At 62.5% G+C, this 27,984-nt stretch overlaps 16 protein-coding genes across 16 annotated transcripts; 5 read left to right on the top strand and 11 right to left on the bottom strand.

Annotated features, from left to right (window-relative positions):
- Nucleotides 1–51: 51 nt before the first annotated feature.
- Q8F55_008299 (uncharacterized protein) lies at nt 52–717 on the bottom strand (the record flags this gene model as incomplete). The annotated part of the gene is made up of 4 exons (XM_069356696.1): nt 52–255; nt 318–417; nt 482–558; nt 610–717. 4 exons carry the CDS (start codon nt 715–717, stop codon nt 52–54), a joined length of 489 nt encoding a protein of 162 aa, XP_069206537.1.
- A 286-nt stretch (nt 718–1,003) lies between these two features.
- On the bottom strand, nt 1,004–1,581 carry Q8F55_008298 (uncharacterized protein; the record flags this gene model as incomplete). Its single annotated transcript, XM_069356695.1, has 3 exons — nt 1,004–1,219; nt 1,262–1,361; nt 1,403–1,581. The coding sequence occupies 3 exons, from the start codon at nt 1,579–1,581 to the stop codon at nt 1,004–1,006; spliced, it is 495 nt and encodes a 164-aa protein (XP_069206536.1).
- A 1,247-nt stretch (nt 1,582–2,828) lies between these two features.
- On the bottom strand, nt 2,829–3,507 carry CPL1 (the record flags this gene model as incomplete). The annotated part of the gene is made up of 2 exons (XM_069356694.1): nt 2,829–2,988; nt 3,044–3,507. 2 exons carry the CDS (start codon nt 3,505–3,507, stop codon nt 2,829–2,831), a joined length of 624 nt encoding a protein of 207 aa, XP_069206535.1.
- Nucleotides 3,508–6,179: 2,672 nt separating this feature from the next.
- On the bottom strand, nt 6,180–8,027 carry Q8F55_008296 (uncharacterized protein; the record flags this gene model as incomplete). Its single annotated transcript, XM_069356693.1, has 6 exons — nt 6,180–6,917; nt 6,952–7,024; nt 7,062–7,170; nt 7,205–7,333; nt 7,373–7,624; nt 7,661–8,027. 6 exons carry the CDS (start codon nt 8,025–8,027, stop codon nt 6,180–6,182), a joined length of 1,668 nt encoding a protein of 555 aa, XP_069206534.1.
- A 296-nt stretch (nt 8,028–8,323) lies between these two features.
- PRI1 (p48 polypeptide of DNA primase) lies at nt 8,324–10,112 on the top strand (the record flags this gene model as incomplete). Its single annotated transcript, XM_069356692.1, has 11 exons — nt 8,324–8,349; nt 8,479–8,564; nt 8,614–8,771; nt 8,817–8,997; nt 9,036–9,246; nt 9,285–9,400; nt 9,440–9,570; nt 9,615–9,738; nt 9,786–9,917; nt 9,956–10,045; nt 10,084–10,112. 11 exons carry the CDS (start codon nt 8,324–8,326, stop codon nt 10,110–10,112), a joined length of 1,284 nt encoding a protein of 427 aa, XP_069206533.1.
- A 118-nt stretch (nt 10,113–10,230) lies between these two features.
- Q8F55_008294 (uncharacterized protein) lies at nt 10,231–11,239 on the bottom strand (the record flags this gene model as incomplete). The annotated part of the gene is made up of 4 exons (XM_069356691.1): nt 10,231–10,727; nt 10,768–10,855; nt 10,898–11,148; nt 11,218–11,239. 4 exons carry the CDS (start codon nt 11,237–11,239, stop codon nt 10,231–10,233), a joined length of 858 nt encoding a protein of 285 aa, XP_069206532.1.
- Nucleotides 11,240–11,680: 441 nt separating this feature from the next.
- On the top strand, nt 11,681–12,343 carry Q8F55_008293 (uncharacterized protein; the record flags this gene model as incomplete). The annotated part of the gene is made up of 2 exons (XM_069356690.1): nt 11,681–11,981; nt 12,015–12,343. 2 exons carry the CDS (start codon nt 11,681–11,683, stop codon nt 12,341–12,343), a joined length of 630 nt encoding a protein of 209 aa, XP_069206531.1.
- Nucleotides 12,344–12,469: 126 nt separating this feature from the next.
- Nucleotides 12,470–13,907, bottom strand: tgs1 (putative diacylglycerol O-acyltransferase tgs1; the record flags this gene model as incomplete). Its single annotated transcript, XM_069356689.1, has 3 exons — nt 12,470–13,143; nt 13,178–13,384; nt 13,685–13,907. The coding sequence occupies 3 exons, from the start codon at nt 13,905–13,907 to the stop codon at nt 12,470–12,472; spliced, it is 1,104 nt and encodes a 367-aa protein (XP_069206530.1).
- Nucleotides 13,908–14,246: 339 nt separating this feature from the next.
- On the top strand, nt 14,247–15,732 carry ARG1 (argininosuccinate synthetase; the record flags this gene model as incomplete). The annotated part of the gene is made up of 4 exons (XM_069356688.1): nt 14,247–14,307; nt 14,396–14,535; nt 14,591–14,739; nt 14,793–15,732. 4 exons carry the CDS (start codon nt 14,247–14,249, stop codon nt 15,730–15,732), a joined length of 1,290 nt encoding a protein of 429 aa, XP_069206529.1.
- Nucleotides 15,733–17,446: 1,714 nt separating this feature from the next.
- Q8F55_008290 (uncharacterized protein) lies at nt 17,447–17,788 on the bottom strand (the record flags this gene model as incomplete). The annotated part of the gene is made up of 2 exons (XM_069356687.1): nt 17,447–17,718; nt 17,770–17,788. The coding sequence occupies 2 exons, from the start codon at nt 17,786–17,788 to the stop codon at nt 17,447–17,449; spliced, it is 291 nt and encodes a 96-aa protein (XP_069206528.1).
- Nucleotides 17,789–18,490: 702 nt separating this feature from the next.
- Nucleotides 18,491–18,772, bottom strand: Q8F55_008289 (uncharacterized protein; the record flags this gene model as incomplete). The annotated part of the gene is made up of 2 exons (XM_069356686.1): nt 18,491–18,666; nt 18,721–18,772. The coding sequence occupies 2 exons, from the start codon at nt 18,770–18,772 to the stop codon at nt 18,491–18,493; spliced, it is 228 nt and encodes a 75-aa protein (XP_069206527.1).
- An 822-nt stretch (nt 18,773–19,594) lies between these two features.
- Q8F55_008288 (uncharacterized protein) lies at nt 19,595–20,428 on the bottom strand (the record flags this gene model as incomplete). The annotated part of the gene is made up of 3 exons (XM_069356685.1): nt 19,595–19,764; nt 19,825–19,986; nt 20,248–20,428. The coding sequence occupies 3 exons, from the start codon at nt 20,426–20,428 to the stop codon at nt 19,595–19,597; spliced, it is 513 nt and encodes a 170-aa protein (XP_069206526.1).
- A 265-nt stretch (nt 20,429–20,693) lies between these two features.
- Nucleotides 20,694–21,583, bottom strand: Q8F55_008287 (uncharacterized protein; the record flags this gene model as incomplete). Its single annotated transcript, XM_069356684.1, has 3 exons — nt 20,694–20,860; nt 21,144–21,350; nt 21,400–21,583. The coding sequence occupies 3 exons, from the start codon at nt 21,581–21,583 to the stop codon at nt 20,694–20,696; spliced, it is 558 nt and encodes a 185-aa protein (XP_069206525.1).
- A 1,331-nt stretch (nt 21,584–22,914) lies between these two features.
- On the top strand, nt 22,915–23,823 carry Q8F55_008286 (uncharacterized protein; the record flags this gene model as incomplete). The annotated part of the gene is made up of 2 exons (XM_069356683.1): nt 22,915–22,999; nt 23,198–23,823. 2 exons carry the CDS (start codon nt 22,915–22,917, stop codon nt 23,821–23,823), a joined length of 711 nt encoding a protein of 236 aa, XP_069206524.1.
- A 1,246-nt stretch (nt 23,824–25,069) lies between these two features.
- Q8F55_008285 (uncharacterized protein) lies at nt 25,070–26,951 on the top strand (the record flags this gene model as incomplete). The annotated part of the gene is made up of 4 exons (XM_069356682.1): nt 25,070–25,533; nt 25,570–26,059; nt 26,094–26,403; nt 26,524–26,951. The coding sequence occupies 4 exons, from the start codon at nt 25,070–25,072 to the stop codon at nt 26,949–26,951; spliced, it is 1,692 nt and encodes a 563-aa protein (XP_069206523.1).
- Nucleotides 26,952–27,036: 85 nt separating this feature from the next.
- On the bottom strand, nt 27,037–27,818 carry Q8F55_008284 (uncharacterized protein; the record flags this gene model as incomplete). Its single annotated transcript, XM_069356681.1, has 3 exons — nt 27,037–27,387; nt 27,423–27,626; nt 27,669–27,818. 3 exons carry the CDS (start codon nt 27,816–27,818, stop codon nt 27,037–27,039), a joined length of 705 nt encoding a protein of 234 aa, XP_069206522.1.
- Between the last annotated feature and the right edge of the window lie 166 nt (nt 27,819–27,984).

Here is a 27,984-nt window from a genome sequence, read left to right as displayed (position 1 = left end):
CGTGTATCAATCATCCAAGCCCAAGAGTGTGTGTCCGTCCAGCCTGATGCGCTACGGCGCGTACGCCGGCGCGTCCCCGTCCCCGCCGTACGCCGGCGGCCCGTCATACGCCGGCGGGGGGAGCACGCGCCCGCGGTGCGCATAGTGGAACGGGTTATCCGCGTCGTACCCCGGCGTGTGGGGGCCGAGGATCATGCACAGTGGGAGGTCGAGCGCGAGGCGGACCGCGGCAAAGTCGGGCGCGTAGGCTGGGTACTGTGGGCAGGAAGAAGCGACGCAATCGTTAGCCCCGGTGCGGAGATTGCACTGCGACTCACCTGCCGCTCGAGGGATAGCAGCTTTGCGTTGACCTTGACCCGCGGCCGGCCGCGTGCGAGCTTGGCGCCGGCGTACGCGTGCAGCACGGCGCGCGCGTATCTGCGGTGTGAGTCGGTGCGCGCAAAGGCCGGGCAAGGCGAGTGACACCGCCGACTCGACTCACTCGGGCTCGGCGCGCGCGCGGGCACTGTCGAGCAGCGCGACGGCGTCTGGCGCGCCGCGGACGCGCGGGGTGTATGGCTGCGGTGTGAGCTGCGGGCACACGGGTCGCCGGCGCGGCGAGTGCCTCACCGAGGGCAGCCGCACGCTGCTCGCCGCAATCGAGCTCGAGCTCGACGCGGCGTAGTACGAGCTCGAGCTCGCGCTCGCTGACGAGCTTCTCCTCGACGCCGGCGACATTATGGCGCACAGTGCAACGCCAGTGTGAGCAGCGACGCACAGCGACGTACACCTCGATCCCCGGAACGCCGGTCGCATCCCCCGCCAGACCCCAGATTCACATCCGGGGCCGGCGTGTGCCGGTGCGGTGTGTGCGGTGCCACATCCCCCACCCCACCTGTTCGGGGGCGCGCCGGTCGAGCGGCGTGGCATCCGCAGCACGCGATGCGCCGCCCCCACCGCCATTTCCAAGAATACATGGTGGTACAACAGGCTCGCTAGGTATCCGCCAGGTCTTGAGGCCCGCTCACGCCGCATACCCCGGCAGTGTGGCCAACCCACTCGGCTCAGCGTACCCCGGCAGCCCGTCGTCGTACGCAGGCGGCGGCGGCACCCTCCCCCTATGCGCGTAGTGGAATGGATTCTCCGCGTCGTACCCCGGCGTCGTCGGCCCGAGGATCATGCACAGCGGGAGGTCGAGCGCGGTGCGCACGGCTGCGAAATCCGGCGCGTAGAGTGGGTACTGCAACCAAGTCAGCGACGCAGCGTTGTAGCAGCGGCCCACCTGCCGCTCGAGGGCGAGGAGCTTTGCGTTGACTCTGGCGGGCGGGCGCCCGCGCGCGAGCTTGGAGCCGGCGTACGCGTGCAGCACGGCGCGGGTGTACCTAGGCGTCAGTTGCGGCTCGGGGCAGGGGACGGCGCTCACTCGGGCTCCAGGCGCGCCCGCACACTCTCGAGCAGCGCCATCGCGTCCGGCGCCGCGCGTACATGGCCCACGCTGAACGCCTTGGCGTGAGACTCGGCCCAGGCGGCGGGGCTCACGGGCACGGAGGGCACGCGCATCGCGCCGGGGTTGGAGCGGGAACGGTGGGATGGGCACGACATGCTGCTGCTGCTGATGCTGCTGCTGCGACTGGTGCTGCTGCTGTTGCTGCTGCTACTGGTACTGGTCCTGGTACTATGCTAGATGATCACGACCTGGGTCTCCCCAGAGCAGCTGTTATACCCTCGCCTCGACGAGGACCGAGTCGCGGACCGTGTCGAGGACTGAGTCGCGGCGAGAGCTGCGTCGCAAAAAAGTCGGCAGCCTGTCTACCGCGAGCACACCCGCCGCTGACTCAGCCATCTCGGCGTCGTCGAGCCAGGCTGGGTCGGGGCGCCGCCGAGGTGCAGAGCCGTGCGAGCGAGCGTGCGGCGCGCGAACGTAAATGTGCGCGATACTGCGTGGACACGGGCTGTGGATAGGCAGAGAGTGGGCCGCGCCGACTCGGCACCACGGCGCCGACAAGCAACGCCTCGCCCGTGTCGCCCGACACCGTGTCTTGCCGGTGCCTATTCAGTGGCATCGAGATCCAGCACATCCTGTATCAGACACGTCTCGCCTGCACCAGTGTGCACATGCTCGTGGCCGGCGATGAAGTCGACCAGGGTTTTGGGTATGTTGCTCGGGCACCAGACGGCCTCGTGACCACCTCGAGTGACGGCGCCGAGGAGAGTTTAAAAGTCACACACCCCCGCTCCATTCTGCGTCTTGCCCCTCCATCTCTGCTCTTCACTGCTGTGTGGCGACCGTGTCGGCGGCGGTGGTGCGCTGTCGCTGTCGCCGTCGCTTCAGCGCCCCGGCCCACTGCCACCTCACCGCGCCCGCCCCCGCCGCCCGCCCGCCTCGCCCACCGCCACCCCTGGCTGTACGCATCCGACTGACCCCCTCACTGCGCTGCGCGTTTCTCGTCGCCGCTTCGCCCGCCGCATCGCACTGTCGCCAGCGACGCGTTCTCTGACGACAGCGCGGCACGACTGCGCTAGCCCAAGCCCAGCGCCTCCCGCTCCCCCTCCGCCCACGCCGTTCCCACGACCACTCACCCCCAGCCCTACTGAACAGGCAACATCCTTACATTCTACTACCCTCGGTGGGGCCGTGACGGCTGCGTCACAATGGTATGTACAGGCTCTATAATGTTACTGAGTGTCCGTGTATGTGCCGCTGCTGCTGCTGCCGCTGCTGCTGTCGGCGGCGCTGCGCGCAGGGCACCGGGGGGATGAAGGGGGTCGTGTCTCTGGTGGGCACATCCGCGCATTAGGCTCGCCGTGCGGCGACTATTCTAGCTGGGGTCGACTGCGCACGCAAGCATCTACCTGCGCTGCTGGAAGACGGCCTGGCCCACGTCCGAGGAGCGCACACACTCCTTCTTGTCGGCGCTGACAGTGTAGCCGGGCATGCACGAGTAGACGGCGCACACGCCCTTCTCGCAGCCCGTCGCGCGCGTGTTGGCAATGGTCGAGCAGTCCTGTCTGTGCAGTGTCAGCGCGTGCTCACGGCCGTGCGTTGGGGGCAGCGGCGACTCACCCCTGACCGAGCGCGAGGCATCCGCCGCACTGGTTGAGCTCTGAATCCAGCTCGAGGCACTCAAAGCCGACCTTGAACCAGTCGCCGAGCGACGCCAGCTGCTCGTCCAGCTTGGTCGCGTACTCTGGCAGCGCGACGCCTTCTGGGGTGGCGGGGAAGCCCTCGGCGGGGACGGGGCAGGCGACGGCGCCGCCGGGACACAGGAAGGATGAGTAGTCCTTCTTGACGAGGATGTCCGACTTCTTTGACCGCCTACGCTGGCCCATCCTCTTGGACGCCTGCGGCGCGCGCGGCTGCAGCTTCGGGGGCGCGTCGAGCGGCGCCGGGATCAGCGGCTTGGGTGCGGGCGCGGGCGCCTTGGCCGCCGTTGCTGGTGCGGCGCCGCGGCGGTGGCCGGGGTTGATGAAGAAGCCGAACGAGGGGGTCGCGGCGAGGACGAGGAGCGCGAACGGGGTGAGGTGCATCGTGGTGGTGACGAGGGTGGGTGGGGAGAAGGGGGAGGAGGGGTGGCTGAGCCGGGTTATATGCGACGAGAGGGCGGCGCTGTTGACGATGTTGACTGCACGAGGGCACGACGAGGCGATGAGAGTGTCTGTGTTGTCGTCTGTGTTGTCGATGCACAAGACTTTACGGGCGTCGAGGACGCGCTTAGAGGCGTCGCGGAACGCTGGGCGGCGTCTCGAGTCTGCTCTTGCGATTGGGGCACTCGACAATGCTCAGCCAGAGAGACTCGTCGGGCAGTCTTTGGTGGCTGCGTGTCTGAGGTGTAGGTATTCAATGGCTGGGTGCGGACAGGGTCCAGCGGCGGCGGCGGCGGCGGTGGGGGCGGCGGCGGAGGCGGCGCGGGTTGCTGGCGGGTCGGCGGTGTTTGGACGCGCCGCGCTGCGGTGGGCGGGTGCGGTGAGATGCCGAGTCGATGACAGAGGCGAGGGCGGAGGCGATGAGGATGAGGGAGGGGGCGGTGGTGATGTTGCAGTGCTGTGTCTACGCACGCAGGTATGTTGTCGTCTAGTCTATGAATGTCTATGAGGTGCAGAGAGGGCGATGGGAAACGTGTTCTGTCGTCTATCGATGCTAGTGGGGTTTAAGAGAGAGCAGAGCAGGCGCGTGTAAAAGTGGTGGGTTGCTGACGAGGTTTCACTGGGTCGTCGTCGTCTACGCCACCTGACGCCACTGTGAGCCAACTCCAGGAATGGGCATCATGGCCCGCTGGATGCATACCCAAAAAAAGCTGCTCCTGCTCGTGCAATCCTGCACTTGCACAACTAATCCAGGGATGATTCATTGTCCCTATCGTAAGGCCAAGAGCACTTGCCGGCGGCGGCAGCGGGGGGGAGGACAGCGGGCGGACAGCGGCGACAGAGGCAGAGCCACTAAGGCCTGACCTGACCTGACCAGGGACACCACGAACAACAAGGCACTATTTAGCAGACGATAAGGGGTCGCGCCAGTTGTCCTCTTTTGGGCCCTATGGATAAGCCCCTCAAACTCTGTTGGAATAGGTCCTGCGCTGCAATGCCCGCAGCAGCAGCAAGCACGAGCAGAAAGAAAGCAAGCACAAGCATGCCGGTTGTAACCTCGATGGCGTCAGCCAGTGGCGCGGCGCGGGCCACGGTCGCTGTTTTGTTCGCTGCAATGAGTAAACAACGAGCTGGCCGTGAAGTGGGTGCACTGCAGCTGGTACTGCACCTGCACGCGTCGCTCCCACTCATGACCTACCACCGCAACCCACAGCCATGACCGTGCCGTGAGTAGGCGAGCAGGGCGGCTTAGCCCAGCCAGACGCGATAAGCCCAGCCCCAAGCCAGCAGCAAAGCGTAGTATGCGCAGTCAAGACGCGAAACGCAAGACGCGGCGTGACATGCCGTTGCCGCCGCCGCAGTCTACTGCATTCCACGGCATCCAACGCCAGTCAGTGCAGGCAGGCCGCACCCGCGCACCCCCTAAAATTTCCAGAGCACGGCCAACAAGAGGTCGGTGGCGCCGGGCCCGGCAGAGCAGTGACGGCAGAGCGTAGGCAGCTGGGCAGGCGGCACAGGCAACGGCGGCGGCGTATTGGCCGACGACTAGCTCTGCTGCGCGGCCCTGAGGTCCTACCTGATTCCTGCTCTGTTCCTCACTTGCTCGCACACTGGAGCTTGTATCAGATCGAGTGCCATGGGTCCTGGTGGCAGAGGCGAGTCGGATGCTGATGCTGATGCATTCAGCATTCAGCTGCGCCTCGGTGTCCTAGGATAGAATTGCTTCAAGTTGGCCAGGTGGCCAGGACGGCCACCACGGCCACCACGGCCGGCACCCCGCCGCCCGCTGCCTCGCATCCCCATGCACGTTTGCACCACCTCGCCGCCAAGACCGCAGCGGCGACCTTCGCCCGCCCGCACGACGGCGGGAGGCCGAGCCAGTGCCTCGTCGCTCACCGCAACCACCCAACAGCCATCGCTGCCGCCGCATGGGCCAAGCGCCAGCACTAGACCTGCCGTCAGCGGCAAGTGTTCTTCACCTTCCGTGGGTGATTGCTTGACGACGGCGGCCCGCCTCACCGCGTTATGCTTGGGCGTTAATGCTGCTAACCGTGGGTCGACACGTCATGCGCAGAGCGCCTGTACCCAGCACACACTGTCTCACCTCCAACCTTAAGCGCCGTAGGGTCCAGCCTGCGCTAGCCGCGATCGCCCGCCCAGCGCTGGTGCGGTGGCCAGCCCGCCTCCCTCTTCAAGGTTAGTACCAGCGCTGGCTGGTTGCTAGTACAGCCCTCCTGGGGCCATGTGAACGGAGATCGAGGGCGAGGTGGGCTTTGGAAGCGCTTCAGACAGGTTTGGGGGCCTTGCAGTGCCGCCACTGCTGTTCATATTGGACGAATGCCCTGGGCTGGCTTGTTGTAGACCCATCCATCCTGCGTTTCAGCCATATTCACCCTGGCAGAGATGCACAGGTTAGTACGAGATCAGATACCGAGACGCGATCGACTTGCAGTGCCGCCCAAATGCAGGTACTAATGCTCGACGCGTCTCATTCAAATGCGGCTAGAGGCTGAATAGTTGTACAAGCTGGCCATGATGCGTGACTTTTGTAGTAGCCGAGATCCAATCTCGGACGACGTGCGTGACTTTGTGATGAAACCCATTCACCGAGCCCTCTATCGCACCTTGAACGCCTGCACCGTAAAGTTGGCCGGCGACTCGGGTCCGTCGGCAACCGCAAAGTGGATCTCGACGTCGAGCTCGCGGCTGTTGTCTGGCGACTTGCGGCAGTAGAACCGTCCCTCGATGCGCTGGTTCGGCGCGAGCTGCAATGGCTCGCGCAGGAGGAACGCCACCTGCTTCCAGTGCGTGTACTGGCCACGGGGGCCCGTGGTGAACGACACGGCGTTGGCCTCGGCCTGGTTGACAGGCTCAACGGCCGACTCGTACAGGTTGAGGGCGAAGTCCTGGATGTGCACAGGGTGGTCGGGGGCGAACTGCGACGCCTTGCCTCCCAGCGGCGAGAAGAAGGTGTCGAACCATGTGAGGAAGGCGCGCACAGTCGTCGTCTCCTTCTCAGTGGCCTCAATCGTGAAGCTCGAGTGGAAGTCGAGCGACGCTGGTGTCGCGTCGTGCGTGTTGATGTCACGGACAATCGCCTCGGACGTGACAACCTCCTCGCGGTCGACAATCTCGACCAGGCCCTCGTTCCAGTATGGCGTCGTCATGGCAGACATGTCGAAGCCGTACACCTTCTGCCAGAACTCGAAGCGCTCGCGCCAGATGCGCTTGCCGGTGATGGCCGCGATGACCAGGCGCGTCTGCGACGGGGCCATCAGGCCGGTGGGCGCGAGGTAGCGGTCGCGCGCGTGCAGCACAGAGTCAAGCATCGACTCGTACAAGAGCATGTAGCCCTGGGGAGTTAGGGCTGCAACCAGTGTAACTCACCATCCACTCGCTGACAATGATGTCAACCTTGTCGACTGGGAGGGTGATGTCCTCGACCTTGCCCTGGATGACACTGGTGGGTCAGAAGTTGGTACAGCAGAGATACCCACGTGATGACGCTCTCAAGGCCGTTGTTGCGGATGTTTTCGCGCGTCTTGCTCGCGAGGCCAGACGCCTCGATGGCGTAGACGTGCTTGGCACCGGCGCGCGCAGCGAGCACTGCTGTTAGCTTGGCCGAGGCGTTCACGCTCACTGGAGAGAATGCCAGTACCCGCGCCGACGTCGAGGACAATGGCGTCCTTGAAGACCTTGGGGTTGGAGAGGATGAAGCGGGCGTACGATACGGTACGCGTGGTGTCCTTGAGCATGATCTCGTGGATGTCTGCGGTGTCAGCTAAGCTTGCTACTCATGCTAGCTCACCATTCTCGGCGTACGAGTCAAAGTAGTGGGTGTCGTCGTCGCGCTCCTTGGCCTTCTCCTTGCCCTTGCCCTTGATGTCGACGCTCTCATCACCCTCGAGGTCGCGCGTGACGACATGGCGGAGGGCAGCGACCTCGGCGCGGAGGGCCTCGAGCTCCTTGTCGGCCTTGGCGGCAGCGGGCGACTTGGCGGGCTGGGCGATGGAGACCTGGCCCTCCTCGTCGTCGGACCAGTCGTCGTCAAAGTCGAGCTCTGGGGGTTAGCCACATCCCAAAGCTCCCAACCCACGGAGCAAGGGGTCGTCCGCGACGACGGGCACGAGCAGCGCGTCGTCCTTGAGCTTCTCGTCGTCCTTGGCGAGCGCGGCGACCTGCTCTGGCGTAGCGTGCGACTTGCGGATCCAGTTGATCAGACGCATGCGGCCGTACAGGTCGAGGCCGAGGCGCTCGCTGGTCGCGGCAAGGTCGAAGCCCGCGGCCTTGGCGGCGGCGAGCGCCTCCTCGGGCGAGGCGTGCACCTTGTCGCCAAAGAGGTCCTTGGTGCGGCGAGCCTCGCCGAGCGACGAGGCCCAGTCGGAGCAGCGGCCGTCGTCCGAGTCGGTGTCGGATCCCGAGTCGGATGGGGGCGGGGCGTGTGCTGAGACTTGGAAGGACATTGTGGTGGGGGTGGGGTTGTGCGATGGAGGGGTCGGTCGATTATCGTCGAGACGGCTCGACTTCCTCCATCGACATCATCGCAGAACTTCAGAAATTTTGCTTCCGTCGAGCCACGAGGGTTGCGCGTGAAATGTACGTGGGAGTGAGATCTGCCTAAAGTGGGAGGCCCCAACAAGGTCCATCTCCTGGCGGCGCGTCTGTTCGCGACGCGTCTTGCTGCAGGTGCAAGAAATCAACAAGACCGTCCCACTCCTTCACCTTGTCCATTGCTACAACCTCGACTCGACCCGGAAACATGGCAATCGCAATCAGTGAAGAGGCGTAAGTGGAAGCTGACTGAATCTGGGAACTCACCAGCTGACCGCCCCAGTCTGGCCTACGAGTACGTGTCGATCGACGCCTCCCGACCCTCCCCCTCCTCCACCTTCCTTGCCTCGACTGACACCTCAGCCCGAGCTCGCCGCAGGTCATGCAGGCCTTCTACCGCCGCCTGTTCCCCTACAAACCCTTCTTCAAGTGGCTCAACCAAGGCGATGGTGAGTGGGTGGCGGGTGACGACCCCTGGCACCCATGCTCACACCTCAGTCCCCAGCAAGCTCTGGACGCACCGCGAGTTTGCCTTCACGATCGAGAACGACGTGTACATTCGCTACAACTCGTTCAACACGGCGTATGACTTCCAGAAGGAGGTGCTCCGCCTCACGCCGTCGCGTTTCGAGATCGGCCCACAGTACAGCGCAAGGGTGGGTGCCCGCCGCATGCGTTGTCGTACCCACTGACACCTTCAGCCACGCGATCGCAAGAGCCTCCCCGCCGGCGCGCTCCAGCCGCAGCGCCGTGAGCTCGTCTTCGATATCGACATGACCGACTACGACGAGATCCGTACCTGCTGCTCCGACAAGGCGATTTGTAAGCGGTGCTGGGGCTTCATCGCCGCTGCAGTCAAGGTTCTGGACAAGGCATTGAGGGGTAAGTCGCCAGGATTCATGTAAAGCTGACTCGATCAGAAACGTTCGGCTTCAAGCACCTTCTCTGGGTGTACTCTGGTCGCCGTGGTATCCATTGCTGGGTGTCTGACACACATGCCCTCGACCTCAACGACGACCAGCGCCGCGCCCTCGTCACCTTCCTCGAGGTGATCAAGGGTGGCAAGGAGCAGGTCAAGAAGGTCAACGTTCGTGGCGGACGCGACGATGTCGAGTTGCATCCTTCTCTTCAGTGGGTGACGGGGGTAGAGGGGCCAGCTAACCCATCAGGGAAGCCCTCACCACGCTCAAGTTCGAGTTCACCAGGATCTGCCTCCAGGACCAAGACGTGTTCCGCACACAGAAGCAGTTCGACACGCTTCTCCAGCTTCTCCCGGCAGACCGAGGTAGGTTTGCCCTGCTTGTCGATTGGTTAACCCCCTCAGACTCAACGGACCCCCTGCGCAAGCTGTGGGAGTCGGACCCCGACCGCTCCAGTGTTCAGAAGTGGGACGACGTGGTGAAGACGGTCGTCCAGCTCAAGAAGAAGGGCAGCGCGGGCAGCAACATCACCGCGGTACGTGCTGCCTGAGGCCTGTGACGCAATCTGACACCGCACAGAAGAAGTACGAGAAGGCCATGGAGGACATCATTCTCCAGTACACGTACCCCCGTATCGATGCCGAGGTCTCGAAGCACCGCAACCATTTGCTCAAGGCTCCGTTCTGTGTGCACCCTGGCACAGGTGAGTCAGCTGGGATGGCGTTGGTGGGCCGTCAGCTGACACGCCAGGACGCGTCTGTGTGCCCGTTGACCCTGCAAGGGCCGAGGAGTTCGACCCGGCGACGGTGCCGCACGTCGGCGAGCTGCTCCTTGAGCTCGACCGTGCAGCCACCGACGACTCGTCGGCCAAGCTGCCAGAGGGTAGGTTTCTGTTTGAGCCTGATCCCTAACCTGCGCAGAGTACGACCGTACTTCTCTCAAGCCCTACGTCGACATGCTGGAGCTCCACGCGCGGGCCATTGTTGCCGACGTACGCGCTTCTAAGACAGGTGGGTTGACGTGGCCCCGCTTTTGCTGACCCACCCAGCTGTCAAGGACGAGAGCATCGACTTCTAGGGCCGTGGTTACGACTTGTTGTATGCATAGAGTGATACGTGAGGCGTAGTGCAACTGGGCTTCGACGCGCTCCAAGATCGACAAACTGCATCGAGCTCTATGTTCTATGGCTTGACCCTCACTGGCCGCTCGCCTTGGCATCCTTGCCGTCCTTGGCCGCATTGAGCGCCGCCTGCACGTCGTCGGACTGGCCAATGTCGGCCCAGGTGGGCCGGACGAGGTCGTAGGCCTCGGTGATGCGGCCGTACGAGATGCCGCCGAGGCGGGACACGGGGCGGAGGCGCTCTGTGAGGACGCGGTACTCGTCGTTCTCGTCAAAGATGAAGTCTTTGGCGTGGATGCGCTTCACGGTGGCGAGGATGACGGTGCCGGTCGGGGTGCCGTCGGGCGCTTTGAGGTGGTACGAGTGCAGCAGCTCTGCCTCGAGGGAGACTGCGGCCTCTGCCACATGCGGCGCGGCGACGACCTCGGACGCGCGGGGGGTCAGGCCGGCGAGCGCAAACTCGTCGACGTCGGGCGGGGCGTCGACCGAGGCGATGTTGGCCGCCTCGACCCAAGTCTCGGAGATGATGCCGACGGTGAAGCCCTTTGTCTCGAGGATGTTCTTGGTCGTGTCTGGGCGTCGTTAGCGGGCACCCACCCCTCCCCGACCCACCCTTCATCCCCTTCTCAGTGTGTGCGAAGGACACGACAATGGTCACGGGGTACGGCGACAGGACGTTGAAGAAGGAGAAGGGCGCGACCTGGGGGGTGGGTCAGCGCGGCGCTGGGGGTGCAAAACGCACGTTGCGCACGCCGTCGCTTGACACGGTCGACACGAACGCGACCGGCCTCGGCGAGATGGCGCCCATGAGCATCTTGTACACCTGCATCGGGCCGTGCTCCTCGGGCACGAGGGTGCGCCACTTGCTGTCTGGGCGGAAGGCGTCGGCCCCGGGCAGGGAGTTGAGCCCTCCGCCGGGGCGGAAGGAGGGGTTCGGCGGCTTGGTGTAGGTGAAGGGGGTGGTCGTGAAGTCGGGGCGCGAGGCCTCGGTCTCTGGGGGAGCGAGCGTCAGCGAGCGTGCGTGCGCGGGTGGGGGGTGGAGCCCGACGCAGACAGACACACCTTTGAAGGGCGCGCGCGTCATCTTGGCCTTGGGGTTCTTTGGCTGCCAGTGGACTGCACGACGTGCGGAGTTATAAGTACTGCGCGAGGTTACACTGCGCAGTGTTGCAGGCCGCGACGCTGCCAGCGGCTGAATCATCGGGCCCCTCGAAGCCGGCGAGCTGACGGCGAGCTGACGACAAGCTGACGTGATTGCTGGCCCGGCCTCTCGGTGCTGCGGGCTCGGATAGATATCGATGCGCCGAGGCCGATGTGATGCGTAGATATGCGCGTCGCTGACGTCGTTGCCGCGTTGCGCGTTGCCGACGCGCCGTGCATGCCCGCTCCACCCCAGCCGGCACGGTCTGTCCCCCCCGCCACGGTCACTCGGCCACTTGCGCGGATATCACCGAGGCCCGAGCCCCCTGGTCATGGCCAACGCCGACAATCTCCACCACCACCACCCTCACACCAACCACCCACCATGGCCCGGCCCTCGCCCCGCGACATAGGCCACGCGTTCGAGGCCCACGCGCTGCGCTTCCTCACCTCGCTACACATGTCCCTCGCGCACGTCGGCGGCGCGGGCGACGGCGGCGTCGACCTGCGCGGATACTGGTGGCTTCCGAGGCGGCCAGGCGTCCCCGCCCCAGCGCTACGCCGCGACGGCAACCCAGCCGTGCGGAGCATCCAGCCCGCGCGCGTGCTCGCCCAGTGTAAGGCCGAGCGGCGCGTGCTCGGCCCGCGCGCCGTGCGCGAGCTCGAGGGCGTCATGGCGCATTTGGGTGAGCCGTGTCGCCGCAGCCGCTGACGCGCAGAGCATGACAAGCACCCCGCGCTCGCCGTGCTCCTCTCCCAGTCTGGCTTTACGCCAGCAGCAATGGCGCACGCGCAGCGCACGCCTAAGCCTATGCTCCTTGTGCATCTGCCGGGCGGGCGTGTGGGCGAGGTCGAGGGCGAGGTCGAGGTCGCTGGTGCGTGGTGGAACGCGCCGTTTGCGGCTGTGCTCGCGCCGCTCGGCGTTGAGATCCGGCGCGAGGTCGCCGTCCGCCCGGGCGGGGTGGCGGCTGGCGTCGGCGTGTGGTATGATGGCAGGCGGATGGAGCGCTTCGGACCACCGTTGGACAAGTCGCCGCTGGACAAGTAGATCGTCACTGGAGTCACGGCCACTGTACACTACCATCCATTTATAGGCAATACAAGCCACGCGCCGCCCTGTACACTACCATCCATGCATAGGCTACAAGCTGCGCTGCGCGCTGCGCGCCCCACCCTACCCCACCAAGCTCCCGTAGTACGCCGTCACGGCCTTGAGCTTGTCCCCCACCCACTCCTCCTCGACCTCGACCCACTCGCGCTCGCGCTCGCCCGCCGCCTCGGTCACGCTCGAGCCCAGCTCCTGCGCCAGCACACCGAGCTCGTCGACATCCACGTTGCGCGGCAAAAAGTACGCAATGTTCGGCGTCACCTGCGCCGTGAGCCGGAACAGCTCGTCGCCAGGGATGGGCTCGACCGCAGAGAGCGGGTAGAGCGGCCCGCCGTCGGCCCCGAAGGAAAGGTACTCTGGCCCGCCCCACGGCGGCGAGAGGAAGACCACGTCGATGTGCTCCTTCTCCGCACCAGACTCGGCGTACGCCCGCGCCCATGCGACATAGTCGCACAGCACAAACTCGATGCGGTCCGCGACGCCGTGGTGCAGCGCGTTGTGCCGCGCCAGCCGGAGCCGCACCGGGTCGTTGTCCATCGCGATGACGCGCTCGCACGTCTGCGCAAACGCGATGGCGTTACCGCCCACGCCGCAGAACGCGTCGAGGATCACATCGCACCGGCACCGCTCGGCGATGTGCCCCGCGATCGCGGCCGGCGTCACGCTGAACCAGCCCGTGTCGTCCATGAGCAGCGGCAGGCGCGAGTACGACGGGAAGAGCGAGTGGCGCTGGGCAAAGTCTGCATGTCAGCTGGTCCCCTTGTCGCAGCTTACACTTCTTCAGGGCCTTGGGCACCTCGGACATCTCGGTGTAGCGTGGCACCAGGCCAGTGCAGTCCCACGGGTGGCCGGCGTAGGGGTTGTCGTCGGCACGGCCCTTGCCCTTGCGGCGCTTGCTGGGCGGCAGGTCGGTCAAGTCGGCTTCGCGCTTGAACGAGATGACGACGGGGGGCTTGGGTGGTGGTGCCGACATGGCGGGCGCTTGTGGGGGAGCGGCCGAGGAAGACGCCTCTGAGGAGGAAGACGACGACGACGAGCCTGAGTCCGATGATGCCGAGGACGATGACGAAGACGACAACTCCGAGGAAGACGCAGACGACAGATTGTTATCTGGCAGGGGAACGCCCGGTCGCGCCAGGGTGGCGACATCGTTGCCTTCCTCCTCCTCGTCCAGCTGCATGTCGCTGTTGCCGTCGCTTGCGCCGCCGTCGCCGGTGCTTCCAGAACCAGTGGTGGTGACGCCGCCGTTCACCTCGCCTCGCAAACTGCTAGGCCCCGCACTCGGCCCAGCCTCGTCCTCCTCGTCCTCCTCGTCCTCGCTTGCCGAGTCGTCGGCCGGCGGCTGGGTCGGTAGCAAGTCGCGCGAGTCGGTACTTGGCGCCGGGCTGTCCTCGTCCTCGGCGACAAACGTCTCAAGCCTTGGCTGCGCGCGCAGGTTGCGCCTGATCTCCTGCGATAGTGAGAAGAAGACCGACCTCGGCGCCGTGTACTTCTTGCGCGGCATTGTTGGGTGGTCGACGACAAACCGGTCGTACAGTGACGAAATTGTTGACGACCGAGTTGAAGTCTCTTAGGTCATGCCACGTTGACCACGTGCACCACGTGGTTAATCACGTGACCCGCGCCAAGCCGCAAGCTCCGCGGCATCGGCTGCCGGAAGATTGCTCAAAGCCGGCCGAGTGGGCCAAAATTTGATCCCGTCGCGCTTGTACCGAGTCAAACGTCCAGAAAAGTCGTCGCCGGCCACTCCGACAGGCTCGACGGACGGACGACCTTATCACACTCGCCGGCATCCTCGTCCTTTCCTTCTTCCACTTCATCAACAACCACATCATCAACAAAAATGTCCTCTGCTCAGACTCAGAAGAAGGGAAAGGTTCTCCTCGCCTACTCGGGTGGCCTCGGTCAGTACAATCAGCGACAGGGATAACACTTCCTTTCACCCACGCCCCCCTATCGCCCATCGCATACCCCGGCTAACAGCCCCCCCAGACACCTCGTGCATCCTCGCTTGGCTCATTGAGGAGGGCTACGATGTCATCGCCTTCATGGCCGACGTCGGCCAGGAGGAGGACTTTGAGGCCGCCCGCTCCAAGGCCATGGCCTGCGGCGCCGTCGACTTCTTCCTTGTTGTGAGTACGCCAGCTGGCAACACGCCCTAGACGCCCACCCGCTCACACGACGCAGGACCTCAAGCGCGAGTTTGTCGAGGAGCTCATCTACCCCGCCGTTCAGGCCAACGCCATCTACGAGAACGTCTACCTTCTCGGCACCTCGCTCGCCCGCCCCGTCATTGCCCGCGGCATGATGGAGGTCGCCAAGCAGCAGGGCTGCGAGTGAGTCGGCCCGGGTCTTGGCACGCAGGTTTCGGTATTCTAACGCCCCCCAGCTACGTCTCGCACGGCTGCACCGGCAAGGGTAACGACCAGGTCCGCTTCGAGCTCGCCTTCTACGGCCTCGACCCCTCCATCAAGGTCATCGCCCCCTGGCGCGACCCCAAGTTCTACAACCGCTTCGCTGGCCGCTCCGACCTCATCAAGTTCGCCGGCGAGCACGGTATCCCCGTCACCCAGACCCAGGCCAAGCCCTGGTCGACCGACGAGAACCTCTTCCACATCTCGTACGAGGCCGGTATCCTCGAGGACCCCAACACCACTCCCCCCGACGACATGTGGAAGCTCACCACCTCGCCCCTCAAGGCCCCCGAGGTCCCCGAGAAGGTTGAGATCGAGTTCACCAAGGGTCTCCCCACCAAGGTCACCTTCCCCGCCGACGGCAAGACTGTCACCGACTCGGTCGAGATCTTCCTCGCCCTCAACGCCCTCGCCCGCAAGCACGGTGTCGGCCGTATCGACATTGTTGAGAACCGTTTCATCGGCGTCAAGTCGCGCGGCTGCTACGAGTCGCCCGCCGGCACCATCCTCCGTGTCGCCCACATGGACCTCGAGGGCATGACCCTTGACCGCAACGTCCGTGCCCTCCGTGACCAGTTCGTCACGACTGCTCTCTCGCAGATCCTCTACAACGGTTTCTGGTTCTCGCCCGAGCGCGAGTTCATCACTGCGTCGATCCCCGCCTCGCAGAAGACCGTCAACGGTATCGTCCGCCTCGCCGTCTACAAGGGCAACGTCATTGTCGAGGGCCGTGACGCCGACGAGGGCCTCTACGACGCCAAGTTCTCGTCCATGGACGAGCTTGGTGGCTTCGAGCCCACCGCCACCACCGGCTTCATCGAGATCGAGTCGATCCGCATCAAGGCCTGGGGCCGCGCCAACGCCAAGCGCGGACAGGACGGTCTCACCCCCAAGGACGTCTACCACCGCCAGTAAACGTTCGGCATTTTATAGTTGCATAGAGGGGCGCGTTGTGTCGCAAGCCCTCTTTGGATCCGTCATTGTTTTGCAGCATGTAAGAATGAAAAGACGTAGGGAGGGTGGTGCTACTCACTGGTCGTCAGCGTGCTGCGTGCGTATCGTCTACCACCCGGCCCAAGGTGAAGGGAGTGCTGAGTGCTTACAGTTCACAGCGTGGTTCCATGCGCTTCCCACTTACCACCGAGCTTACTCGATTCCTCCAGCTTACTTGGGCGCGGGAGTGGGAGCATGGACTGGTGGGGGGAAGAGGAGTTGGCAGCCCCTCTCGCAACACTCTGTCTGGATGAGCGATGCGTCACTAGTCGCGACCCCCACATCGCGACGCGTCGCCGGGAGCTCAAGACACCGACCTTTGCCAACAAACACTCGACCACGCTCTTCGCTTCCTCCTTTCGTCACCAGTGGGCGCTCGTCGTTCCTCGCTGACACAAGATACGGCAGCGAGTAACGCAGGCCGAGACAACTGCGATACGGCATGGAGAAGACGTCTCGAGCGAGTGGAGCGCGTTTCAAGCCACTCCTGACGTGGGCTTGACTACTGCCGCTGGAGTCGTGTCGGCGCGTTTCCGATGATCCTGGCATACACGTACGACATCAGCTCGACATCCCTCCACGAGCGACCCGGAAAAGACGTTCTCGGCTCCACGAGCCGGTCTCGGGGCACCGAAGCTCAACCCACGGCCCCAGGATCCAGATCCCCTCGTGTCTGGAGAACGGTTAGTGCTGCACCGCCTCCCCTACGGCATGTTGGAGCGCGTGATCGGGATGGACGCGGCCCGTTTCAGCGCCACCTCGAGGCCGAGGACGTCCTGTCGGGCGAACATCAGGACGGCGTCGCCCATAATGCTGAAACGGTGGTCAAACCTCCTTGTCGGCCCAGACCCAGGTGGCAGACCCTTCCATCAGACCGTCGGGTACCACCGCAGCGTGGTCGCGCCCATTAGCAGCAGCCTCGGGTGCCATAGGCGGGGTTAGTGACGCGGTGGGCTCAAACCACTAGTCTGTCCCCAATCGACGAGGCACCCGTCTGGCACCCGGGCCTCACTGAAATCGCCAATGCTTCAGATCGCAGATCTGTGGCGATAGGCAGAAGCGCAGCGCGGGGAATGATGGCACTTATCTCATCCCTCCTCGCTCCGGACGTGTCCCACGGGGCGTGCAGCACGCCCACAACGCGCGATTGCCGTGACGACCGAGGAACCCATTCGACCACGAGCCACTGCGCCGCACGTGTGGCACGTGCCTGTGCATGCACAACGCGCGAGCAGTGCCGTTGGAAAAGGAGTTCGCGTCGCGAGTGGGCATTACAAGTGTTATCAGGCACTAGAGTGGGGTCGGTTACACGACAGGGCTACTACTAGTTTCGTTTTGCTTGTCTACACCCGCGGTCGCGTCAACATGGCACCGCGTGGTGCGTTGTCTTGGCTGTTTATTCACGTGAGCGTTGAGCCGGAGCATGACGTCGTTGAGTCGAGTCGCCTGTGCAGAGGGAGAGGATCGACAACACTCTGCAAAGTGAGCCTGCATCGGTTCTACAACAAAGCCCACAGCCCAGCGATCCCGGAAAGGCAGACGAGGCTGACGGAGAGCTGCAGGTGATGCGTCGCTCCTGCTCGGATGCGACCATACGGTCCGGGTGGCATACTTGGGTCTTGCTGGCTCGTCTGTCTTAAGTCGAAGATGTCTGATACGGCGAACGGAGCAAACCATTCCTCTGCGCCTTGTGGTCGTTAACATTGCGCGTCACGGCAGCCGTTGCGGCAGCTCCAAACGACTTACTGCGCACGCTCTGGTTACCCGTGTGTAGGACAAGGTAGTAACCAGAGCCTGGAACGACGCCCTTCGTTTTCAGGAAGAAAGCCTCTTTGGTAACGTTGAACCAGTACCAATTGGCCGGCCAGGTCTTGTTGGTCGCGGGTTCGTCGGACCTTGGGATGAGCGCTGGCAGAGCGTCAGTCACTTGAACACTTCGACAACCTGAGTAAGACCTACTCGCGTTGACAATAGCCATTTGGGCAAAGTAGTTTGTGGACGAATTGAGACTGTATAGGGACACGGCGAACAACTCAGACACCTTGTCTTGAGGAATCTGGAAGACAGCAGGCCAGACTCCCGCACCTTGCCATGGATAGGTCTCTGGTCGATCCACCGACCCCTTTGAAGGTTGAAATGGCTCGATAGGGTCTGCAGATTGATGTCAGATTCGTGCCAATGTCTTCCGCTCTGCATACAATAGCTTCCAGTCTTGGGATAGATGATCTGGAAGCCCGGCTTCGCTTGAGCACCGGGATAGGGCGAGGGGACCCCGACACGGCAGCAGCGGAAGTCCCAGATGGTGGCGTCGACGATTGAGCTGAAGTTGGCGTTTGGGCAGAAGTCACCGCCCAGAGAGCGGCCGCGACCAGCAAGTGGGTGCAGCGCATCGTAGACAACCGAGCTGTGGTGAGGATGTGGTAAGTACCCCTCCAAGGAGCCTATTGCATCTCCTTATATTAGTCGCTCACTCTGCGCGAGATGCCGAAAGGCACGCGCGACAACGAGGCACACGCGCCAGTGCCAAATGTGGGTTCACTACCAACTCTGACACTGCCGGCATTGGCCCGCGTGCAACCGTCTTGCCCCACCTTGAAGTCCCGAACCAGTCGAGCCCTACCAAGGCCCGGTGCAATCACCCACAAAGTCGCAGCTCGCACAAACAAAGGATGCATTCGTTCTACAGCAGCACCCACAGCGCAACTGTTCCGGATAGGCAGATGAGACTGGTGGAGAGTATGGGACGGGAGGCTCCAGCCGAGACGCGGCCATACGGCCCAGGAGGGATTGTCGGGTCTTGCTCCTTTGTCTCTTTCACCTCGAAGAGCTCGGATACACCGTACGGGATAGGAGGGTCTGGACCTCGTGGCTGTTAGCGTTCCGGGCGCGACTATACTCCAAACGACATACTGGTCTGGTTGAACGAGCTCAGGACAACGTAGTAACCAGAGCCTGGAACCATGCGATTGCCTTTGGCGGAGAGAAAGAAGGGGTCGGCAGTGAAGTTGTACCAGGACCAACCTGACGGCCAGGTCTTGTTGGTCGCCGGGGAGCTGTTAGTTGGCGAGAGCGCTGATAGCGTGTCAGTCGCTTGACGATACCGACAACCTAGGACCTACACTGATTGACCTGAACGATGTGAGAGTCGAGGCTTGTCGATCCATTGGTATTACAAAGGGAGATCAACATCTCCTCGTCCCCTCTGTCGTGAGGAATCTCCACAATGGCAGGCCAGATTCCGACGCCGGCCCACGGAGAAGATGACTGCTGCGGCTGTATGGCGTCTGTGCATTGTAGTCAGTGTGCGTCCCATTGCCTCACATTGCTCACAGTAGCTCCCCTTCTTAGGATAGATGACTTGGAAGCCTGGCTTGTTGGCCTGGACGCCGGGGTAGGGACGAGGGGAGGACGCCGCAGAAGGTAGCCCGGTCGAAGTCTGAGATGATGGCGTCGACGACTGGGCTGAAGCCACCGCACAAAGGCTGGCCACCGCCAGCAGGTGCGCGCAGAGCATGGTAATGTGGGGTAATGCGGGCGTACCACCCCCTCCGAAGGCTTGTATTAGTACTTCCCGTAACTCGCAACTGGAGGGGTTGCCTTGGTGCACAAGGTGCAATGAGGCACGAGGCACGCGCCAGTGGCAAGTGTGGGTTCACCCTGCCGATACTGCCGGCATTGTCCTACGTGCAACCGACGTGCCGTTGTTTGCCCCACATGACGAGCCCCGAAGTAGTGAACCACCCTCAAGCGGATCAGAGCGCGCAAAACGAAGGGTACATCTGTTCTACAGTAGAACCCAGAGCGCGACCGTTCCGGACAGACAGACGAGGCCCATGGAGAGCTTGATGGGACGAGACGCCCCAGCCGAGACGCGGCCATACGGTCCAGGTGGGAGAGACGGGTCTGCCGTCTTCGTCTCCTTCAGCTCAAAGAGCTCAGACACCGCGTATGTAACTAGCGGTCATTAGCATTTGCGCTGGCCGCTAGTCGCTGTGACGGCCCCGAACGACTTACTGCTCAGGTTGTATGAGGTGAGTTCGACGTAGTAACCAGAGCCTGGAGCAACACCGTCACCGCTGTCGGCAAGGGTCATAGGATCCGTCGAGAAGTCGTTCCAGTACCAATTTGCTGGCCAGGTCTTGTTGGTAGCAGGCTTCTCAGATTTTGGAGAAAAGGCTGACTGCGTCAGTTGCTTGACGCTGCCCCGTCGTCGTCGGACGTACAGGAATTGACCCACGCGGATTGACCGAGGGAGTTTGCTTTCGCGTCGACTTTGTACACGGCTATCACCACCCGTTCTGCGGCATGGTCGGGAGGAATCTGGAAGATAGCGGGCCAGATTCCGGGGGCGCCCCATGGATAAGCCGCCGATTGCAGTGGTTGAATAGGCCCTGCGGACAGCAGTCAGTCGTAGTCGGGACATCTTGGGATCCTCACAGTAACTCCCATTCTTGGGGTAGAGAATTTGAAAGCCGGGTTTGTTGACCTGAACACCGGGGTAGGGGAGAGTAGAGGCAGATGGTTTAGGAGAGCTGGTCTGCGATGCGGGGGTGGGGGAGCTCGACTGGGCCACGGCCACAGCGGAAAGTGCCACCATCAACAGTGCCGAAGTGAACATGGTGAGGGTTTAAGTGTTGGAGGGAAGTTCAACCAAGGCAAGCTCCCCTATATGCCAACTTCATGTTCGCTTCGGCCATCACCATGAGGCATGCATGTGTCTTGGAGCATACATAGTGGGTGGAAAGAGTGAGTCACATGCACCAACTAGCCACATGGGCAGGAACGGCAGGGGCATACCCTGGTTTGAAATTCGAGCTAGCCTCGGAAGGCATAACATCGCGATGGCTTCATCCGCTATTCTGAATCTTGAATCTTGAATGGCCCTACACGAGAGACCACACCCCAATGGCACCAGATAAGAGGAAGACCAGGCTGATCGGGGGCAGGAGGCTCCCAGCAGCGCTGTTCTGCGAACCGTTGGGGCCACCCGGCACACTCGGGTCAAGCTTGTCTGTCTCACGGAACTCGAAGAGCTCCGATACAGCATACGCTGGTAGTTTCAGCAAGGTTGTTATCGGAGCAACATACTAGTCGGCTTGAAAGTTGTGTTTCCTGCGTCGTTCAAACCGAGGGAACTCGACACGATCGTGAAATAGTACCCCGACCCGGGGACAATGGGATTATCGATCCAAGTGTCGAGAATGTGGCTGCCTGAAGCGAACCCGACCTCGTACCAATCGGCTGGCCACGTCTTGTTGGTTGCAGGTTGGTGGGCATTCGGCGTCACTGCCTTGGTGTGAGAGGCCATTCCTTTGAACGCAACCGCAACTTACAAGTAGCAGGGGTCATGTAACGCCCCAAGTAGTTTTGAGATGCGCTGGTGCCGTTGATGTGGTACACGTTGATGGCCATAGTTTCATTGAGCTTCTCCTTTGGAAGCTTGATGTAGGCCAACCACTGCCCTACCTCCTGCCACGGGTAGAGTTTCGCTCCCGTCGGCGCATCCTTAGGCAACTGTTCCTTCGTTGGTTGCAATGGAACTGGAAGACATCTGGTCAGCCGGTTGCCTTGGCCTGATGCTGCACTTACAGTAGCTACCATTCTTGGGGTACACAAACCCGAAGCCGGGGCTGGCTTGAGGGCCTGTGTATGGGGCAGCAGATCCCGAAGGTGCCGTCGGGGTAGGACTGGTTTGAGTTGGAGGTGTGGCCGAGCTCGACTGCGCTGCGCCTAGCGTAGCAAGCGATAAAACAATAGCGGTGAAGCAGAGCATGGCGAAGTAATAGAGGTCGTTGCACACTTGGCCGACATAAGATTCCGGGACTCTTATACGATGGGTAAACTCGACGCGTATCCATGACAGGTGCCTTCGCCAAGTCACATGCAACCCCAGAGTCGGTTGACCCCACATGGGTCCGAAACATGCGAAGGGAACAGTGACGTTGTTTACAAGGCGACCCTTTGCTTGGCAAATCACTAGTTTAGAACGTAAGTGGTCTCGGCCTGCCCCTAAACCCCACAACTCGAGGTCATGTGAGAGATGCACGCACATCCTGCATTGACAAATTCCGGATCGACTTGAACAAGGTACAAGGAGGTAAAGTGAGGGACAGGGGCCGCTGGGGACAGCGTTACACCGGTGTGTATCGCTTTGCGTCACCGACTGGAAGCCTCGGGATAGCCCTTATCAATGTGATTGTACGCAACGTTCGACATATCTGATCAGTCAGTACAAGTCAGCGACAACTCCGTCAACGCCAGTGTTTCGTCTTTTCACAACAGGATTAGCGCCAGTTACGATGTAAGCTGTACCTCGCAACCACAGTAAACAACGCATGGCCCCAGGAAAGGTGGACTCGGACAGCGGTCCAAGGCTAGCGGGAAGAGCGGGCCCCACCGCCTCGAAAGGCAGTTTGAAGCTGAGCTCCATCTCGACGTGTTTACGTCGGCCTGAAACTAACCCTCCGAGCATGAACTAGGCGCGATGGCACTGGAGGACATCTTCAACATCCCCTATGGATTGCTGTGCTTCTAGGGAGTGGTACTCCAACGATCGTCAAACCTGACAACAAGGGGAGGCGCGGCCCCTCCTGGCCCCTTTGTTTATGTTGACTACTCGACGGAAGGAGACCGGCAAGGAGCGGAAAAGCAGTAGGACAGGCCTTTGGCTTGACGGAAGGGGGAGGACGGAGGAAGCAAGGGCTGGAGGAGCAGAGGCTATGAGGCGAGAGGGAAGGAAGGACGGCTCACACCACTGATGATCACACAAGAAGTACGGAGTGAAGCTGACGGCCACACGGTATAAAGACCTCAGCTAGCCTGCCTCTGAGCTGGGGACCCACCGAAACCAGCTGTCCTCTCCAACTCTGCCGATCCAGTCTATATCACCTCAACACAAGTCGACAACTATAACTCGTGATGCTGTTCTCCAAGGTCGTTGCGGCAATGATACTGGCTTCCATGGCCTTCGGGAGTCCCCTTCCTGTGAGTGGTGGGATGGAACATGATGCCCTCTGCCCTCCCTAACAAGGGCAGGATCCCGCAACCAAGACTGCAAAGAAAGGCGGAACGAAGACGAAAGGGCCCAAGACCAAGACCAATACAATGCCTGCGGTCGTTACCACAGCTGCTGTCTCGCCAGAAGAGGACTCTTCGTCTGCGAACGCTACAGAGGGCTCCGACGGCGAAGGTATCGACCTTCCGAACGAACTTCCATCCAATCCTTTTGGTAACGACGCGTCACCAAGCGCAACCATTTGCCATGCCATGCCCACCCACTCCTCCAACAACACATCTTGGATGGAAGGCACCACAGAAGTGCGCACGAGAGTGTTGATGACCAAGAACAACATGACCATCGGAGGGCTATGGCCTGAGGATTGCCCAGGCCCTGCAGACCTCATTGTCAAGGGGTTACAAGAGATCTGTCCAACAAGGGAGTACTGTCAGCGCGATTCTCAAAGCACACCCATCGTTGTCAAGGCGCGCGTTCCGGACCCAGAACACAAGGATCGTTACATTCTTAGGGACCTCGACGTCTGGATTAAAATCCACAACATTTTCGTCACCATGCCAGAGCCGTTCGAACGCCTTCTTCTTCTGTTCGACGAGTTTGCGCGAGCCACGAGTTACTGGAAGGAAGAAGTATACGACATCGTCGACGTCATCGGCGAACCGAAGGAGGGCGGAGTTCCATTCACGCGAACCAAGATTAAGCACGACTGGTTTGTTACCGCCCCTACCGGCTGGGAGTTCGCCATCAACACCTGGGCCAAAGGGGGCGCAAAAAAACCCCAAGCTTTAATGGAGGTTCACATTATGGCCGAATGGCACGACGATGGAATCGCGGGCGCTTGCGAGGCACTCCAACAGGCTGCGGGTGTCGTCGAGAAGGGGCTGAGCTTTGTTCCAGGAGGTGGCACATTTGGCAGCGTCTTCGGTAGTTTCGTCGGCATTGGTTGTCAGCTCGGACAAGCCTTAGAGGAACCTGCCCCTACCCCATCTCCTTGCTAGATCCACGCTCCACCTTCCCATTCCAACTCCCATAAGTCGATACCCTATCCCAATACCACTCGCTGGTCGAGATGATTGAATGAATGCAGAATGTGAACCTGACAGGTGTTCTTTCGGAGACCGACACCGACCGGTTGCTCCTACCGCTTACCGCTTGACAATTAGGTGCACCACACTCAAGTGCTTTGGTTCATTCACTGATACCAAGTGTACGTCCTTCAGTGCAGCGACAAGTCGTCGCCTCCGGCGTCGTGTTGGGCTTCAAGGACGCCACGGACCTCGTCGGCAACCAGTACTCCAGCCAAAGATGTGGCTAGTATGGTTTTATGGTGGCAGTACTACCTCGTGGAGAACGAGAACGACACGCAGGAGGCCGCGTTCGTCGCGTCAGGTCCGACAGAGGGGAAGCGCGATGCGTTTCGCCGGCTAGGCGGACATGTCGGACGAGCAGGTCGGTGAGCGCTGTAACATCCCGCGGTCGCTCGGCAGACGATCAGTCATCGACTGGCGGTCGATCAACGGATTAGCGTCATGGCTGACACATGCAACACCCGCTTTTCAGATACGACTGCTGAGCTAGCAAGGTGTTGGGTCGGATCGTGGGCGGGGAGGGGCTGAAATCAAGTGCTGTGGGAAGTGGAGTATGACGCGCGCATCGCGCACTAGCACGCAGCATGGTTGCTGGTGAACAAGACGCGCGGGCTGCCCCGCAGCATGATGTGATACCGACCCGAGAGATAACGACCGAGCGTCGCGCGACGCCGAGGGCGCATGCAGCAGCAATGTGGATGTGGCAACCAGCCCCCGCCACACCGGAAAGCGCATATCCGGCACGTCATCCCCGGACGGACCGCACCCCGCCTCCGTCCGCGGCTCGAAACCCCGGACGCCACTTGTTTACCGTGCCTGCAATGATACAGGTGCCATTACTACCCCGCGCCGCGATGCCGAGCCGCCCAGCCGCGATATGATCAGCTGCATGCGGGGCCGCCTCCACCCTCCCTTCGTGCTAGTGCGGTCGTTCGGGAGCCGCCGACCCACGCAGTGTTTGCAGATGATTCAGCGAGGTGTGGAGGCCGCGGAAATCCCAGGCGCGTGCAGCTAGCTCCAGCCTGTATCCTGTATCTGCTGAATCGCTGCTGTGGACATTGGACAGTCGACAACCCCCTCAGTTACTGGGCCTTCGCCTATAGGGTACAGCTGCTGCTGGTATCGAGCAAGCCACTCCTCCCTCCCCTCCAACACCATGGCCAAGGCGTCCGCCGCCTCGCTCGACACGATGGCCAACACACCGACGGGCACCTCCTCGCCCCGCACAAAGGCGCCCAGCCCCAGCCCCTCCCTCCCGGACGGGTGCACCCGGGGCCAGCTGGACGACGGCACGCCCGTCATCTGGGTCGACTTCCCGCCAGCTTCGACCGAGAACCCGTTCTACTTCACCACGGCGCGCAAAACGGCCATCACGCTCGTGGCCAGCTGGTACACCTTCATGACGGCGTACACGATCAGCGTGTTCCCCATCTCCGCGCCGTCGATGTGCGCCGAGCTCGGATGCTCCCAGCTGGAAGTGTCGGCCGGCGTCGCCGTCTACACGTGGGGCTTTGCGATCGCGCCCCTGTTCCTCGCGCCGCTGAGCGAGGAGCTCGGCCGGAGATGGACGTACATCGCGGCCGTGGGCCTCTTCTGGCTCTTCCACATCCAGATGGCACTGTGAGTAGGGCGCGCGTGCGCCGTCGCTGATGCCAGGGCCCAAAACACCGCGACCATCCTCGTGTCCTGCTTCATCCGCGGGTGCGCCGGCAGCGTCGGCGCAACGCTGGTCGGGGGCACCATCTCGGACATCTTCATCCCGGCGCGGCGCGGCCTCCCGATGGCGGTCTTCGGCTTCTGCGCAGTCTTCGGCGGCGGCGCCGGCGGGTTCTGCATGGGCTTCGTCGAGGGCAACGTGCACATGCGCTGGCGGTGGGTGTGGTGGCTCATGGTCATCATACTGGGCATCTTCTTCCCGATCGTCGTGGTGGTCATGCGCGAGACGCGTGCGCCCATCATCCTCGCGCGCAAGGCCAAGCGCTTGCGCAAGGAGCGCGGCGACGCCGACGGGGGGCGATACATGGCGCGCGCGGAGGCGACCAAGACGAGCTTCCTCACCCAGATGAAGGGCAGCCTGTCGCGCCCGCTGCTCTTCCTCATCACCGAGCCCATCGTCACCTTCTTCTCCATCTGGATTGGCCTGGGCGTGAGTGCGGCGACAGGGACACGGCTGACCTCAGTGGGGGGTGTTCTACACCCAGATCGTCGGCCTGCCGTACATCTACAAGCATATCCACGTCTTCTCAAGCCCTGGCAAAGTCGGCCTCACGTACCTCAGCATCATGATCGGCGCCATCATCGGCTTCGCTCTCAACTTTGCCCAGGAGAAGCTGTACAAGGCCAACGCGCCGAAGCGCGGCGTCGAGGCGCGCCTGTACGCGCCAATGGCGGCGGGCATCCTCTTCGCCATCGGGTGCTACATCACGGGTTTCACCGCCGTCAAGAGCGTGCACTGGATCGGGCCGTGCATTGGCATGGTTGTGGTTCTGAGTAAGTTGCGTGGTAACGGGTTGTGGCGGGTGGAGTCGAGTGTGGCGTGGCAACCTCCACCACACCCGACCTCCTCAAGCTTCCCTCCCCCCTTCCCACTCGCTAACACCCCTGCTTTAGCTGCTGTTATGTCGATCTACATAGCAGCATTCACGTACCTATCGCAGTGTTACGGCAAGTACGCCTCGTCCGCCGTCGCCGGCCAGTCGTTCCTGCGCAACATGATCAGCGGCGGCCTCGCGCTCGCCTCGACGACAATGTTCGACCGCATGACCGTCCGCTGGGCCATCGTCATGATGGCCGGCATCGGGACCGTCCTCGCCCTCGTCCCCTTCGTAGCCTTCTTCTACGGCCCGGCGATCCGCGCGCGCAGCAAGTACTCGCGCGAGCTGATGGAGCTCGAGCGGCAGGAGCTCGAGAAGGAGCGCGAGGCGCGCGCCGCGCACGGGATGGACGCGGCCGATGCGGAAGATCCAGAGGGCGACGCAAACTCGCTGTATGAGAGGGAGCATCCGGAGGTAGGGGAGGAGGCCAAAGCCAAAGTGTAGCCCGTGGGAGGGAGAGATTGATACTGTATCCGATAGACTTTGCAACATGAAGCATTACATAGCATCACTGCCACCAATGGTACAACTAGTCGTCGTCGTGCAGCGTGATGGCCACCTCTACGGCCGCAGCAACAGGCACAGCCGGCGCTTCTGGCACCACCGACTCGGGGGCAGAAGCAGAAGGCGCCGGGCCGACCTCCTCCTCGTCCTCGTCGTCGCTCGCCTCACCCGGCCGCTTGAACACGACGGTCGCGGCGCCACCAGCAAGCTTGCTGTGGCTATCGTGCGCGGCTGGCGCGCCGGCACCATTCGCGCCCCCCTCGCCCTTGCGCCCAGCCTTGCGCTTCTGCCGCCGTGCGCGGTTCTTGTCCGTCTTGGCGTTGGTGACGGCGTCGCGCGCCGCCTGCCGCTCGATAAACTTGGCCTGTTCCTCGAGCTGGGGTCAGCGCCCGCCCCGAACACACCACTCACGGCCCGCGACTTCTCCTCCATGATCTTGACGCGCTCGTACTCGCGCCGCCGGCTCTGCTTGTACACGTGGAACTCGCCCGAGCCCGCGCCGCTGCTCGAGCCCGTGACATTCTTCATCATGTCGCGCGGCGCGCGCACCTGCCGCTCCTGGGGCCCGTCGGGGATCTTGACCTCCTTCTCCGGGTCGGCGAGGAGGCGCTCGATCTAGGCGCGTGAGCGGGGCCACTGGCGCGGCGTGCAACCCACCTGCATCTTCTGGATGTCGGTCGTGGTCAGGCGCGGCTTCTTTGACGGCCCGGCGCCGCTTGGTGAGGGCGTGCGCTTGCTGCGATCCTCGTGTGGCAGCGATGGCGAGCGCGACGCGCGTCCGCGGTCGTCGTACTTGATCACGGGCATGATAGTGGGGTGTGATGTGGGTTGAAGAGATGCGAGCAGGTCGGTCGAGATGTCGAAATGTATTGTTGGGTGCGCGATGGTTCATTGTGGCCATGTGGTCCACGTGGCGTTGCTTTCTCACGGTCGTCTCGAGTCACCTGAAACATGACCGCGTTGTGACTTTGAC

The sequence above is a fragment of the Vanrija albida genome (assembly GCF_041260175.1).
Source record: "Vanrija albida strain AlHP1 chromosome Unknown contig_6, whole genome shotgun sequence".
Classification (NCBI taxonomy): domain Eukaryota; kingdom Fungi; phylum Basidiomycota; class Tremellomycetes; order Trichosporonales; family Trichosporonaceae; genus Vanrija; species Vanrija albida.
The sequence above is the reverse complement of the archived record's forward strand: the minus strand, read 5'-3'. Positions and strand labels throughout refer to the sequence as shown.